This window comes from Acomys minous (assembly GCF_964271855.1).
Source record: "Acomys minous genome assembly, chromosome: 2".
Taxonomy (NCBI): Eukaryota; Metazoa; Chordata; class Mammalia; order Rodentia; family Muridae; genus Acomys; species Acomys minous.
Window position 1 is genome coordinate 59459603 of NC_140484.1, and position 16617 is coordinate 59476219.

The window sequence follows — 16617 nt, forward strand, 5'->3', positions numbered from 1 at the left end:
CTCTGCTTTTATGAAGCTCCAAGAACGTTCTTCAGAACTGCAGCTCGAGCAGCACTGCTACAACTCAGAATGCAGCAGAGAAACTGTCAAGGTATGCCACACTGTTCTTTAAAAAACAGAAGTTCCTTATAAACCCAGTACCATGGACAATGAATACACAACCACAAAACAAAATCCAGTATGGAAAACATACTGAGAGAACACAGAAAGATAAGTGCCACATCCTCCCTTGCACATGACTTTTAAGATTTGTGTGTTTAACTTAGAGTTGAAGTCAGAAAGCCAGTAAAAGCCCATGAGAAGAACAAGGCAGGAGGCCTTGATGAGGAGAAGGGGCAGCAAGCCCGTGTGATGCTACAAGCGAGGTGGGGAATACTAGGGGTTAAAGGCTTACCAGAGGATGGGGAGCAGTGGGCAGTGAGGAGAGGAAGGAGTGGGGTGTGGGCTAACCAAAACTAGGGGTGTATAAAAAATCCTTATTGAAGCTCACTACTTGCCAGATGGTGGTGGCCCACACCTTTAATCCCAGCGCTTGGGAGGCAGAGGCAGGTGGATCTGAGTTTGAAGCCAGCCTGGTCTACAAAGTGAGTTCCAGGACAACCAGGGCTGCATAGAGAAACCTTGTCTTGGAATACAAAACAAACCAAAAAGAAATTTGCTCCTTTGTAAGTTAATTTTAAAATGTAGCAAAAAATTTAAATAGAGGTACCTTACATGGGTGGACACCGTTGCTCCCAGGAAACATGAACTAGGAAACGAAACTCTCAGCACCAAGCCTAGGAGACCTCTCTACAATTTACTGATCATGGAGACTCCAGAGGCCCCAAAATAATACAGACTATTGCATATGCTCTTGGTTGCTCACCATAACTACGTGGTAAGACTCTACTGTTGCACTTTGGTTGTAGGACACAGAGCAATCAGTCTGCAAACGACCAGGAAAACCCACCCTGTTTTACAGTGCCTGAAGGTGATGCAGGTTGGGGGGTAGGGGAGTGGGCGGTAGGGAAGACGCTATGGTCTTCCCCAGTGCTGCACCTTGAATGCTGCAATACTGACGTACCAGGTAAGATGAGCCCGGTGGTGTAACAGTGGCATGGCTGTTATGGTTACGTTTTTTAAAGGACATGAAGGTGAAGGTGGGAAGGGCTGTGGTAGGGTTGGAAGAAGGGAATATAGGGGGTAGATATGATCAAGGTACATAAAATACATGTATAAAATAAATAAAAATATTGAAAAGCATAAAACAAAACAAAAACCACTAATTCATATCACAACGCTGACTTAGGGTGTGAGAAAGGACTTAATTGGTGAGGACATCAATGCTTCTAGCAGAAACACAGTGTAACAAGTACCAATCCCACCAGGAGTCCAGGGAAAGCAGAGGGGCGTTCTGATGTATCAGGAACCCAAAGAGTCCACTTCCTTCTCCCTCGGCCTGCTTGCCTCATTCTCTCCTACACTCAAGAAGCTATAGGCTAGCTTGTAACTGGCTCTATTTCCATACAGCTCAACCTGTTCTCAACATCCGAGTCTATTGTTGGTGCCCTAGACTACCCTTCCTGACGTGTGGCCAGCCTGCCCTCCTCTTCAGGGATGGGAGGGAGGGGCAGATACCTGAGACAGGAACAGCTGTGAGATTCCCATGGCTTGGACATAGTGGGCTCTTTGAGGATGGGCCCGGGCCTCTCCTCCCAAGACTCCCACTCCTTCTCTAGCATGGGCTCCTCTCCTCCAGAGCAGTTGGATAGAGGCCCCCAATGGGGACAGAGTTGGGCAGGTAAGTGGGTAGCCAGATTCCGTGACAGGCTGAGCTCCGTTTCTCAGGGCAGAGTTCCACAGACCAGATAGTAATCAGACCTCTATGTTCACAGACTGGTTCTGCAGTGAGAGATGGAGAACCCTAAAGGACATGGGGGTGGGAGAATGCAAGGGACGGGAGGGGGTGCTGAGCTGAGGGGAGGGTTACCAGCAGCTCAGGTGCCCACAGTGGTGTGCCCACAGCACTGTGCCATCCATGTACAAGCACCTCATCCTGCTCCTTCTCACCCCTCTAGTCCTTCATCTTTTTCCTCACTCTGTATTTTAGTAAAACAAAAACAAAGCAAATCTCTAGCTTGTGCTAGGCACAAGACTGAATGCTACCACATTCTGGATGGTAACACCTTATATATCTAAACATTTCCTATTTTATCTTGTAATCCAGAATATCTACCATGAGAAAGCACAAGAACAGAGCTGGTGGGATGGCTCAGAGGGCAACGGTATGTGCTATGCAGGCGTGGAGACCTGAGCTTGAAACTCGGGGCCCACATAAATGTGGAAGGACAGCATTGACTCCATGTCCTCCTCCTGCTGCTCACCACAGAACGCTTATGTGCCTTAGGAGAACCAGTATTGAAAACAATAAAGACATAGGTTAACAAAGTTTATTAGTGTGTTTTTTCTTTCTTTCTGTTGCTATTTGTATTCTGGTTTGAGCAGTCTTGCTATAAAGCCCAGCTTGGCCTAGAACACCTGCCTCTGCCCCCAGAGTGCAGGAATTACAGACGCACACTATTCTTCCTTTATGTACACCACCCCCTCATTGTTTTTGAGACAGGGTTTCTCTGTGTAACCCTGGCTGTCCTGAAACTCACTCTATAGACCAGGCTGGCCTCAAACTCATACCGGTCCACCTGCCTCTGCCTCCTGAGTTCCAGGATTAAAGGTGTGAGCTGCCACCACCCAGCTACTTAACACTTCTCTGTCTTTTGTTTTTCAAGACAGGATTTCTCTGTGTAATAGCCCTGGCTGTTCTGGACTTTGCTTTGTAGACCAGGCTGGCCTTGAACTCACAGAGATCCACCTGCCTCTGCCTTCCAAGTGCTAGAATTAAAGGTGTGTGCCACCATACCCAGCTACACTTCTCTTATCAGGAGTGAACATTACAGTTGATCTAACATTTCATGAATGTCTATAGGAATCTCTCTCTCTCTCTCACACACACACACACACATACACACACACCCCAACACACACACACATACACACATACACACACACACACACACACACACACACACACACACACGCTTCAGAAGCCATGTTGCACTCAGGCATGGCTATATACATGCCACAGACACATCACAGGTATGTTATATGCACAGGTTACAGACACGTACATCTAACTTCCCAGCCAACATCCGTCTTTTTAGAGAGGGATGGCTCTGAATGACTCTTGGGCAAAGCAGAGAGGAGCGCTAACTTGTGTTCATCAGTACTGGTTTCTTGGACTACATCTTCATTTTCAAGGGTCCCATCTCTTCTAGTATGCGTGCATGAACCACCTCAAGCTCTGAGCTGGAAAAGGTCACTTTGGCTTTTGCTGTAGTCAAAAACTACTGAGCAGGCGTTCAAAGCTGCCCAGGTTATGTTGATGGCACTCCCCAGACCAGAGAGTGTGGAACAAGACAAAGCTGAGCCCAGTGTAAAAGTGTCACTGGGGGAAGTGAGTTCAAGGGACACTAAGGTATGTCTGTGTGGACAAGAGGACCCACAGGCTCATGTGTGGGGCAGGAGAAGCCAGGGCCCTTTTCTGTCTTATCAACTGGTGTAAGCATCAAATACAATGGGTTGTGCTACATTTTGATTCAATGAAACAAAAGCCTGCAAAGTAGCATAGAGGACTGGTCTTGGAAACAGACAACCATGCTAGGTTTAACCTTGCCTTTAATCCCAACACTTAGGAGGCAGAGGCAGAAACAGGTGGATCTCTGTGAGTTCGAGGCCAGCTTGGTCTACAGAGCTAGTTCCAGGACAGCCAGGACTACACAGAAACTTTGTCTTGAAAAACACAAAAACCAGCAATGAAGGAGTGTTCCTCTCTCCCCAAATCCTTGCCAGCATGTGGTGTCGCTTGAATTTTTGATCTTAGCCATTCTGATGGGTGTAAGATGGAATCTCAGAGTTGTTTTGATTTGCATTTCCCTGATGATTAAGGAGGTTGAGCATTTCTTTAAGTGTTTCTCAGCCATTTGATATTTCTCTGTTGAGAATTCTCTGTTTAGTTCCAAGCCCCATTTCTCAATTGGGTTATTTGGTTTGGTGGTGTTTAATTTCTTGAGTTCTTTATATATTTTGGATATTAGACCTTTGTCAGATGTAGGGTTGGTGAAGATCTTTTTCCAGTCTGTAGGCTGTCGCTTTGTTCTCTTGACAGTGTCTCCTGCCTTACAGAAACTTCTCAGCCTCATGAGGAAACTAGTACAACCACTTTGGAAATCTATCTGGTGCTATCTCAGAAAAATGGGAATAGGGCTTCCTCAAGACCCAGCTATTCTACTCCTTGGAATATACCCAGAAGATGCTCCAGCACACAACAAGAAAATTTGCTCAACCATGTTCATAGCAGCCTTATTCATAATAGCCAGAACATGGAAACAGCCTAAGTGTCCATCAGTAGAAGAATGGATAAAGAAACTGTGGTACATATACACTATGGAATACTACTCAGCTATTAAAAACAAGGAATTCCCGAAATTTGTGGACAAATGGATTGAGCTAGAAATGATCATAATGAGTGAGTTAAGCCAGAAGCAGAAAGACTCAAATGGTATATATTCACTTATATCTGCACATTAGCCCAAGGGGCATGTCCCACGAAAGCCTTCACTTACTAGGAAACTGAGACAGAGGGGAGGACATTCTAGTGGGACTCTAGATGAGAGAAGCATGGGAGAATGGTAAAGTAGAAGGATCCAGAGGGTCCTAGAAGCCTACAAGTAGAACATTATGATAGGTAGATTTGGGCACAGGGGTCCCGCTCAAACTAAGGCACCAGCCAAGGACAATACAGGCGGTAAACCTTAAACCCCTACCCAGATCTAGACAATGGACAGAACACTCTCCACAGTAGAGTGGAGAGTGGGATATTACTTTCTCACATACTCTGGTGCCTCAACTTTGACCTTGTCCCCTGGAGGGGGAGACCTGGTGGCACTCAGAGGAAGGACAGCAGGTTATCAAGAAGAGACTTGATACCCTATGAACATTTACAGGGGGAGGTAATCTCCCTCAGGAACAGTCATAGGGGAGGGGAATAAGGGGAAAATGGGAGGGAGGGAAGAATGGGAGGATACAAGGGATGGGATAACCATTGAGATGTAACAAGAATAAATTAATAAAGTAAAAAAAAAAAGAAAAGAAAAACACAGAAACAAAACAAAACAAACAAAAAAACAGTCCCTGACATACAAAAATAAAAGAGAAAAGAAAAGGAGACCACCAACCACAGAAGTGGACATCTGCTTGGCTATCAAAAGGCCTAGTCCACATTGAGGTAAATTATCTTAAAAGCCTATTTCGGACTTAAGGTGGGTGCACTAATTTTAGATTCCCATGTGTGCATAGTGAGAAAATGGTGCATTTGGGGCCATTCCTCACGTGAGAGGTGCTGATGGGTCCTGGCTGGACCCCATGCTGGGCCTGTCATGACCCGGGAAGGCAATTTCACTGGCATGTCTTGATTCCTGTAAGACTACCATTAAAAACCTAAACTTTATCATGCTTTCCTGCCCTGCTCTTTTTGATATAATAGCCCAAGCCAATTAATAACAACGCCCATCTCTGAAGGTCGTACAGAAGCAGCAAGATAAAGGGGCTGTCACGGCCCAGGCAATCGCCTGAGTGCCAGGCCGGCGGCCCGCACGGCACTCACTTTTAATTTCTACATAGTGCCATTTGGACCAGAAAAAAAAAGAGTTGTTTTAAAATTAATTACCTTGTCAGTAGCTATTATGATTAAAAAGTAGGTCCACATCAATATCGTGTGCCTTATTCAGAAAGAGAATTACAAGAAGAGCCATAAAAATCAATTTTTTAGGCCTGGAAATGGTGTCTCTTGTTTGACAGGTGATTCCAGGATGTGACAGCTCTACTGGGGGGAGGGTGATTTTCTCTAATCTGGCCAGGGGCCTTGTTCCCCATCTGAGGACATCATCTCCCACAACGCAATGGGCTCCAAGCTTCTAGAGGAAAGTCACAGTGAAGGCCACCCTTTCGGCTGCAATGGCTTCCATGCCATAGGAACCTTGAGGTGCTGTGGACCCGCTGAGTGTCCCTATGGTCACTGACACCACAGAGAGCACCACTGTGACATCCTACAGGGTGTGAGAGATGAAACCCCACATGTGGCTGGTTTTCTTCTTCATCCCAAGGTGCTGCAGAGGTCTGGAAGGTGGATTTAGCCATGACTCATCGGCCCCATCCCCTGGTGTGGTAAATCAGTTTTCCTATCTTTTTACTCTTCAGATAATGGTTGGGACATTAAATCATTTGGCATTATACTTTTTCTTAACTATGGAGTCTATTTAACTTAGAGGTCAATTAAGGTTGGTTTTGTCCTCAACTATGGGAGAGACCATGTTTGTTGATCAAACAATCTTTAAGTAGCTAAAATACTGATGATATAAAATGGCTAAATTACCCAAAATATTTGAGGGTAGTTTAATTTCCTAGAAGTTTCTCATTATAAGTCATCCAGTGACCAGCTTGACACAGATGTACTTCAGCGACTGAACAAAGTAAATTCACCCAACAAAATAAATGTCACGACCAGCCTGAAACTACCCAGGCCCTCCTTCCTCACCCAGGCCATGGAGAGGGGCTGCTGGAGACAAGATCTATCTCCACGAGGCCTGGAGCCTTCAGCTCAGAGGATCTGACTGAGATATGAGAGAGCAATGTTTCAGAGGCAAAGAGGCAAAACCTAGCAGCAGCAGGTCCTCAGAACATCCAACATGGCTTGGGGTAGCTTGCAGGACCTCAGGTCTAGTCCTAGCAACCGCAACATTCCTCACTGACTAGTGCCCAGGTGCAGTGCCCTCACAACATGGACACCTTACCATCTTGCCACCCTATCCCATTCCCCCAGCAGCTGCCACCAAGCCCAGGGCACTCGGAGACTCCTGCCCCACAGCACCATACAGAACTGCTTCATACAGCAGGACACTGACAATCCTGGCCACGTGGTTCTGGTGAATGGGCTACTTTCCCCACCCTGGTCTATAGGAACTGCTGATCCTCTCCTGAATGGCAGCCCCTGCCTTAGCTGGCTTATGGTCCAAGGTTGGCACATGAGCTCCTGCTGGGGACTGGCCCAGGGTCACTGTACTGGAGAAGGGGCCTCTAAGGAGGTTAAGAAGGTTAGACGGGACCTGACATGACAGGAAGAAGCCCTAGACCTGTTGGCTCTCTACTATGCAAGGACGCAGTGTGCATAAGCCATCTTTAGACCCCGGCCTATGCCCAAGCTTGAACTTCAGCCTCCAGAATCGTATGAAATGGATCTTTTTGCTGCCCGGGGCAGTGTCCATCCCTAGGGCACTTACTATGGACAAAAGGATAACAGGACAGGCAGGGAAGGCATGGAACACACCTAGACTCTGTAAGCTACTGATCAAGGCTCTTTGTAGCTTGGACTTCACCTGCTTTCCCAGTGCTCCAGTAAAGACTGAAATTACTGATGGAATTTTGAGGGATTGGGTTCTTTCCTTCCACAGAAATTAGTTTCCTTTCCCAATGACAATGTGCTGAGCACTCACGGTGTGCTAGGGGCATTCTGGGCCATAGCCACATTGGTCTTCCCCTACCTTACAAGAGCCAGGTTCCCTGATGATGCATGTCTCACTCTGAGATAGTATCTTAGCTGCTGGGAGAACTCTGTGCCCACCGTGTACACCTAGCATGAGGATTACATACCTCTTTGCACCTTGTAGCTAGGAGGCTGATCCCATTTGCATTCGTTTTCTAAGCCTAAGATCTGGATATTGAATGTACTTGCCCCCCCCCCCCACACACACACAAACGACACCTCCATCAGCTACAAAGAAGCCACCAGGCTACATGGAAGAACCTTAGCCTCCTGTAAATGCTTCATTTCTTAGGCATCTGGAGGAAAACCCACAGCTGAGATCTCCAGAAACTGACTCCCCTCAAGCCTCAGATGCCCATGATGTCTTCAGACGCTTCACCAGTTGCAGGAAAATAAAAATCATGGTGCCTCCCCAAGACTGGCTAGAAGTGGACAGGTGGGGAAGGTGCATTTTGGTAAAATACAGAGACCCTCTAAAAGAGTCTCAAGAATATGATGAGGCTCCACCAATGAGCAATTGTGGAGAAGCCACAGCTGCAGACACAGCAACATGCTGCAGATGGAGATGGAGTGGCAGGGGGCCGTTCACAGCACTCTCTAAGCATTGATGCTGACATTTACATGAGCAGAACACAAACCCAAACTACACCCGTGTGATGCTCTACACCTGAGGCATGGAAAACAAAGACATACGCACTCTACGAGACAAAGCACAGAAGCATGCAAAGAACCCCAGACACTGAACCCAGGTGGCACTGTGCAGCCACAGTGGCTCGGGATACAGACACAGGGTACCAATGGCATCCTACTTCGTTTTATTTCTTCAGAAAAGAGAAGGGCAAAATGCACATGGCGACCATGGAGCAGAGGTGGTTGATTTTCCTCATCACAGCTTTCTCTCTACATTGCTTTTGGACACCTGAATCCATTTTTGTAAAATGAAGGACATACTATGTAAATTTCATCAATCACCTGAGACACTGGCCTCACAGACTCATCTTACTCAACTGTAACTGGACTTGACATGTCCCAGCCTCCATGTTCCCAGCGGAATCCAGGGCAATGCTGGCACAGGCCTTGGGGTTTCAGTCTGCTGAGTCACACAGCAAGTCTGTGGGCTCCAGGTCCTTCAGCGCGCTGTGGGAATTCTGTGCTATGCAGGGTGAGCTCTGGATAGTGGGAGCCCTGAGGACTCCAAAACATAGGCTGTAAGCACAGCCCACAGAGACACCCACACTCCTTCTCCAGGGCAGTGGGCAGCAAATGAGGTGCAAGAAATGTTTAGCTCTGTGCCGGACACACCAGAGCACTCGGGAATGACCTAGATCCTTAGCAGGGAGCTCGCCTTTGCCTAGAGACGCACTGCTTTTCTTCTGCTCACTGAGCAGCGAGGCGAGCTCTGGGAACGGCCGAAAGAGAAACATTTAGATTGGAGGGGTCTTTGAGCAGCCTGACAGCTGACGGATGACCATCCATAAAGCGACAAAGAGGGGCTGTGTGGCAGCCGGCGTCACACAGCCTCTCCCTGGGAAACTAATTGCTCCGGATTGTCCCAAGGAACATTATTTTTCTGGCAATCATTTCCTTTCAATGCCCAAAATGAGCATGAAGCAACTCTTTTCACTGGACATAAAAGTTAAATGTCCCAATGTTGATCAAATTAACTTCAGCACTGTGACAATGGACTGTGTTTGTGAGAAAATAATGGGGGGACAGAGGGGTGCTTTATGCCAGGGTTTCACAGTTGTAATGTAAAAATGTCTCTGTTGAACTAGCCAGGCCACATTTCAAAGGGGACACTGAAGGCTCCTGTCACTTGGCAGAAAAAAAAAAAATCTCATTTCATGGGCTGAGCACTCGGGAAGGTTTCAGGGCATGCTCACGGTTGCTGCCTCGAGGTCCTGGTTTAGTCACCCCAGATGCCCTCAAAGGGCTAACCTTGTGTCAAGAAGAGTACCACACTGAGTGTCACAGCAGTGAGCAGTGCAGGCACCTCCTGGAACCACAGAAGATGCAGGCCTCCTAGCATCCCCAAGCCCTAGCACAGATGCCTCCAACTTCCTGTGCCTTTGGACCTGCCTGAACTTCTTACAGCCTGGCACTCTTGACCACTCCGGGTTTCCTTCTAAAATCTGCATAACAGGGTATGGTAGTACATACCTTTAATCCAAGGACTCAAATGTTCAAGGCCAGCCTGGTCTACAAAGCAAATTGAGGCAGCCAGGGCTACACTGTAAGATACTGTCTCAGAACAAAAGACACATACATGTATACACACACACACACACACACACACACACACACACACACACACACACACGACTTTAGGCTAAAAAGCAGGTTCAGTAGTTAAGAATACATGATGCTCTTACAGAGAACCTGAGTTTAATTCCCAGAATCCACATGATGGCTCACAGTTCCAGGAGATCCAATGTTCTCTTTTGGGTACCAGGCACACATGTATGTATACACATTCCACACATTCATGTATACACACATTCATGCAGGCAAAGCATTCATACACATAAAAATAATAAAGTAAATAAACCTAATTTAAAAAATATTTAGAAACTAGATATTTAAGGCCCCAAACTCACAAATCACATAAAAGTAGAAACATTACTATCTGGCACAATTAGTCTTGGCTGGCCAGGCATGATGGCTTATCCTACCAATCCTCAGTCAGGAGAACTGCTGTGCATTCCGGCCAGCGAGGCTACAGAGTTAAGTTCCTGTCTAAAAAAGAAAGAAAGAGAGAGAGAGAGAGGAAGGACGGACAAAAACAAAACAAAACCTGCGAAGAAAAAGAAAGACTACAAAGCGAGGCAATCCTAGTTGCTCATGCTGGAGTGTGGGGTCAGCCCCTCACTGGCTCCCAGGTGTGCCAGGGACACGGTGTCTGTGCATGCAATGATCTAGTGCAGGAAGGCAGGCTACTCACAGCTGAGGCACCTGGAGGGTTGAGTCAGAGTTGACTCTTGGACTCATTCCTTTATTTTAAAGTAATCTTAGATTTGGAGGGCAGTTGTGACATACTGGTGCCTCTTGGCTTTAATAGCATCTTTCTTTCCCTTTTGTGGAGAGGGAGGCAAAACCGTCTATCCCTGGGTCTATCCCTCAGCTCAGATGAAGACAGGGACCTACAGGCTGGACAGGGAGATTAAACCAAGAAGCCAGCCTCTCTATCCCAGCCTCCTCCCGTCTCCTGCAGCTCAGTGGGGCCTGCAGACAATGCTCACATGGTTCCCAGTGCTGCTGTGAATGCAGCGCTGTTGGTGGCGGTGTCCATTCAAAGGCCAGTACAGCATTGTCCTCCCCAATCAGCACAGTAGAATGCAGTCTGCTGGTGGCTGCCAAAAGGTTAGCCTCCCCATGAAAGGGCGGGCCATTATTCACCACTCCTGCAGAGTGCCCCTTTGTGCCCAGCAGCCCAGCCCTACACTGCGGAGGTCCGGATCTGCGGCTGGGTGAGCTCGCCACAGAAGCCATTCATTGGAATGCAAAGATGCAGAAAAGTGGCCCCTGGACCCCAAGGCTGCTTTTCTGGAGGCTGGAAGCATGGTGGTGTAGGGCAATGACACATTCTAATGTCTTGCCACAGTGACAAGCTGACCATGGTCACCAGGACTGATGGACATTTGGTCTCTCTCTCAGCTCCCAGCTCCCTGGGAGGTCCCAGAAAAGGGGCCATGGAGCAAATAGCAGGAAGAACCACACAGACAAGGCCCCTGGCTGCTGATTCACTAGCCCAAAAAGGCAGTCCCATAGAGGAATGCATCAGTCACCTTTCCACTCCAGGAGCTAGAGGACAACACTGTCATGGTGCCTCCAAACAAACATGGCTAGGCAAGGCACATAGCAGAGGGTACTTGAAAGCAGGGCTGATAAATTGCCAGGAAGAATGAATTGAAGACACCAAAGGATGAGGGCATCTGGGTTCAGAGACCCTGTGGGTTAGACAGGTGTAGACGGGTATTAATACTTCGTTGGGGCAAAGCACCTGAACGCATATCCAATTGCCTGAGCTGTATCCCACAGAGGATGCGGAGTTGAGGCTTCAGGCTTGGTACAGCACCTACTTGGGCATCAGCCTCAGATGAAAGTGTGGTGGCTACACACAGATTTGAAAGACAGGGGCAGCAATAGCAGAAGCATCACACCCATTTCCCACATCTATGGATCTTCTGCAGGGACCCAGATGATACAAATAGGGTCCCCTCTTACGCTGGAGGCTGGGAGAAATCAACAAAGAAAAGGAACCAGCAGCGAGACCCTAGGCTAAGCTCGCATGTGTGGTGGCATGGTCTCCAGAGGTCAACAGCCTGGCGCTTATCTAGTTGTGGCACAAAGGTGGGCCTTCATCTTCTGACTCCTTGTATAGAGCACTGCTTCAGGGGAAGCTGAAGGAGGAACTCATGGCCTAAGCTTACTAACTGTGTGTGTGGGAACAGCTGGTGGAGTACTCAGTGGCTCCAGCCCTACCATAGAGTGACAGCATGATTCAGAGGACACAGCTTTACCGCTTACTTTTGGGGCACACTGATTGATGGCATAGACAAACGTGTACAGAATTTCCCCATACAAGCCCCACAACACATGTATGCATTCACACACACAAACATGCTCACACTCACCCCAACACACACACACACACATAGAGAGAGAGCGAGAGAGCGAGAGAGAGAGAGAGAGAGAGAGAGAGAGAGAGAGAGAGAGAGAGAGAGAGAGAGACAACACACACAATTCTCATAAGGCACAGGAGGAGATAGGCCTTGTGCTCAAGGCCTGTGTAAGCACCTCCCCAGCAGCCATTCTTTTCTTCCTGACTGGGTTAGGGCTTGGCACATCCCAACCAGTGTCTCCTCTGTCAGTGACGCAGCAACATTATGAATGTCCCAGGGACAGGTGGTGATGTGAGGATTTCAGAATCCTCTGCTCAGCCCCAAACCTAGACTCACAGATGGCCATTTCTTCAGGAGAACAGACAGGAAGTACTTTCAGAAGGTGTGGGGGATGGGAGAGAATAAGGAGAGGCCAGGTACAGGTTGGAGGGAGGCTGAGATCTGAGTGGAGGTCAGGATGGCCTGAGGAAAGGAGACCAAAAGCAAGCCAGATGAGACCCCATATACTGTCTCTCCTCTGAGCTCAATATGTTACTCTTGCTCTGGGGTGAGGCCAGAGTCAGCCTCTAGGAAACAGCATGAGGCTCATGAGGAACCAAGACCATTTGCTTAAGTCTATGGGAAAGGCTATAACCAAGCAGACTTGATTCTTTCCTTTCAACTAGCAAGAGGATCAACTTGAGGACCATAAGGAAGGAGCAAAGTCTAGATCCAGCTGTGTCTCCCAGATTGGGTTTCAGTGAATGTCTATCTGTAAGACAGATGGATACTGGTACCCACGTCTAGATTCCTCCTATCAGTCAGGGCTACCATCTTCTCTGGATGACAGTCCTGACCTGTCCAAGATCACACAGGACATCACATACAGAAAGCCTGTAGCTTGGGCAGGTGGGAGGTCCAGCAGAAGACGGGCAGTCCCTAGGCCTGACAGGCACTAAGGTCATCATCCCTTCTGCAGGGATCATCCTGCACCCAGGGAGCATACCCAGGCCAGATGGACAGGAAAGAGACAACACCATGCTGGGCTGGGCAACAGAGCTTCCTTGAGTATACCCAAGCCCAGCATCCCTACACCCTCTGGACAGGGACAGAGCTGTGGGAAAGATGCTGCTCATGGCTAGCAGAGCACCAGAGTATCCATTTAGCTTACAACTAAACATAGCACCCAAGCTCATTTGCTCAGGGGCTGCTCATGCAGTGGCTGGAGTTAGGGATTCTACATCCTTTATGGGTTGACATTCCCAAGGGCCACTGTCAAAACAGGAAACCATAAGCCATGAAGAGGCCTCTCAGAGCAGCCACAGTCATGCTCAGAAGTGGCTAGGGCACAACACCTACCTGTCGAGCACATAGCCCAGGGCCTTGTGCCTGACACCCGAGTACACCGACGGGCTTGTCTCCCAGGCCACTAAGTTGGATGCATCATGAAAAAGATGGATGTTCACCAAGTCGAAGGCACTGTAATGAACAAAGAAAGGGACCTGATGACCATGAGCTAGAAGCCCAGGCTACTCTGAACAGAGCTATGCCTCTCCATAACCCACCCTCTTCCTCAGTTCAGCACCAAAGTCCTGAGCACCTATCCTTAGTCACTCCAAAGTGAACCACAGCATTGCCTCCCCAAAGCCAGAAGGCATAGACCTTCAGTTATACCACTAATAAATCATCACAAAGAGGTACTCTGGTCAACTGAACAAGAGAGGCCTTTTCTTTTCTTTCTTTCTTTTTTTGGTGTGTGCGTGTGTGTGTGTGTGTGTGTGTGTGTGTGTGTGTGTGTGTATGTGTGTGTGTATGTGTGTGTGTATGTGTGTGTGTGTTTTGAGACAAGGTTTCTCTGTGTAGCCTTGGCTGTCCTGGACTCACTTTGTAGACAAGGCTTGCCTCGAATTCACAGAGATCTGCCTGCCTCTGCCTCCCTGAGTACTAGGATTATAATATGTGCCACACACCCAGCTAAGAGCTGTCTTTCTTTAAAGAAAAAAAAAAAAGGTAGTATTACAGAGCTTCCTGTAAGCTGTTGGCCCAGCTTCAAGAGAAGGAGGCTTCTCTCTGAGTTTCTGTTCTCAAGAGCCCACCCTACAGGGAATGAACCACTGTTGGGGACCCTAGAAGAGAGAGGTATGGAAACAAGCAGAAAATCTGTCCTTCCACTACCTTTGAGTATGCAGCCTGAGGGGCCTCATGCATATGCACTTGATGAGGTCAGAGCCTTTCCCAATGCTCTGTGAAGTCCCTAGGCATCTCCAATTAGCATGTGCCAACTGCCTTACCAAGTGATGGCTTTATACCATCCCAAAGGCACACGCTGTCATGCCACATCTTCTACAGGTCATTGGAACTGCTCCTCGCCATTTCTTTTCAGCAGCAATGTGAAGGAGAGCCCAATAACGCAGCCACTAGCTCCACGCCCTATGTGACCCTCCCATACTATATAGGGAGAAGTTGGTTCCTGAGACCAAGGTCAAAGGGCAGCATGGTTGGCTAGCTATCTCCTGAATTAGGTCATGAGAGACCATGGCTCTATCTTAAGAAACATCTGTTCTCTCCCATTCTGGACACTGTCCTGAGCAGCTCTAGGGGCCTAGGCCTGTACCTTAGACAAACTACAGAGACTAGGGCTTAGTCAACTCTATCTCAGGAGCTGGAAACTGAGCCACATATTCCTGCGGGTCTCAGGAGGACAAGGTGGCCATTGCTATGGAGAATGCTCACCCGAAGGAAGAATAGGCTGGTGAATGGAGCTAGGACTTACTTTGCCTGTGCCTAGTAACCCCAACTTGCAACTTGCCAGGGTATCTTTGCAGAGTTTAACTTTGTGGCCCGGGACCTAATGAGAATTGTGCAGTGGGCTCTGGCACACATAGGTCACACTTGAAGATGGAAAAGAGGTCTTCCTACTTTCATTGGTGCTGAGTGCCTGAACCTTCAACTTACAGAGAACAGGAAACAACACTGTGCCATGTGACATCAGCCATCAACCAGAAGAGGAGTGATGGGGTACCTTGAGTAGCCAGGTCCCTGTTCAAAGTGAGTAGTCTTTGATATTGTGTTTGCAACACTCAAAATTATGAAGTGGAGACAGTCAGTCAGATACCGTGTAACATACCAGTCAGCAATGCACCACCGCGTCCTGATGAAGCCTTTTCTTGACCATTTGCACTGAAAAGTAAAGGTTACAGTGTCAGAACACAGAGAAACGGGAAGCCACAGGGTTTGTCTGTGCTCATGGCACAGCTAAGAGGCATTCCTTCCTTTGTTTGTTTGTTTTTGTTTGTTTGTGGGACAATGCTTTGCTACACAATCCAAGCTGGCCTCAAACTCATGATCCTCCTAACTCTAGATGCCATTCCCAGCAGTGACATAGCATGCAGTGTTTATCTACATGTAGGAAAGCTACTAGGCAGAGCACGTGTGCTCTGAATGTCCCCTAAATCCTGATGTTGACATCGGACCTCCAATGTGATGGGGCTGGGAGGTGGGGGAGTCTCTGAAAGGTGATCTTGTGACCAGAGCTGGACTTCCTTGCAAAGGGACTTGATGAAAGGAGTCTGGGCCTTTTCATCCCTTGTCTGCTTTCTGTCACATGGGAGCATGTATTTGAGCTTGTGGAAGGTATGGAGCCATGCCCTACCTTGGAAGAGGATGCAGCTCATACTCATTGCTCCGCTACCTCCTGGATCCTGCACTGACTGGGGAGCCAAAACTGTGGGAAAGGACTTCCTGTGATTGACACAGGAAGCCCTCAGGCTAGAACTGCTAACCTGAAGGGGATGGTCACTTCCACCCTGTATTCTCTCCTTCCCTTCCTCCTTCCCTCCAAACAGTCAACCAAGCACTATTCGGAGTCTGGGAAGCCCCTACTTGGCCCTAAAAAGCAGAGAAAAGTAATGGGAAGGGGAGGAAAAGAGTGTGTGGGTAGGGAGCTAGACCTTGCTCTTGACCACAGCTTCAAATATCCTGCATGGACAGCTGAGCCTCCTGAGCTCCAGGTCCCAATGTTGCTGCAGCACTGCTAAGCAAGACTGCTCACGCACACACGAGGAGGCTAGGCACATGGAGCAGTTTGCTGACATTAGACCTGCCTGTGGACGACGGTCTTTCTTACACTCAGTGTGTACAAGTGAAGGACATGAACTTTAAATTCTGTTTTACTTTTAACTTACACACCTCTACACAAGAAAGCCACCTCATGGCCTTGCAGTGATGGGAGCAGGGGTCCTGTGGGCAAAGAGGAGTGCCTCATGCACTCTCAAGGGAGGAGCAAGAGTCTCATTTCCCTAAGGAGAGCAGCCCTCAGGGTGGGGATCCTCTCCAGTGCCTGGTATTCTGTCTCTGGGCAGCGGAGAACAAATAAGTCTTGAG

General features: G+C 48.1%; 1 protein-coding gene across 2 annotated transcripts in view; it reads right to left on the bottom strand.

Moving 5' to 3' along the window:
* Positions 1-16617, bottom strand: part of INPP5A (inositol polyphosphate-5-phosphatase A) — a 192902-nt gene that overhangs the window by 44566 nt on the left and 131719 nt on the right. For both annotated transcript variants that reach the window (XM_084766895.1, XM_084766896.1), the window contains exons 7-8: positions 15362-15414; positions 13594-13713 (exon numbers count right to left, since the gene is read on the bottom strand). In XM_084766895.1, the coding sequence (XP_084623021.1) occupies positions 13594-13713; positions 15362-15414 (173 nt within the window). The remainder of the gene's footprint in view (positions 1-13593; positions 13714-15361; positions 15415-16617) is intronic.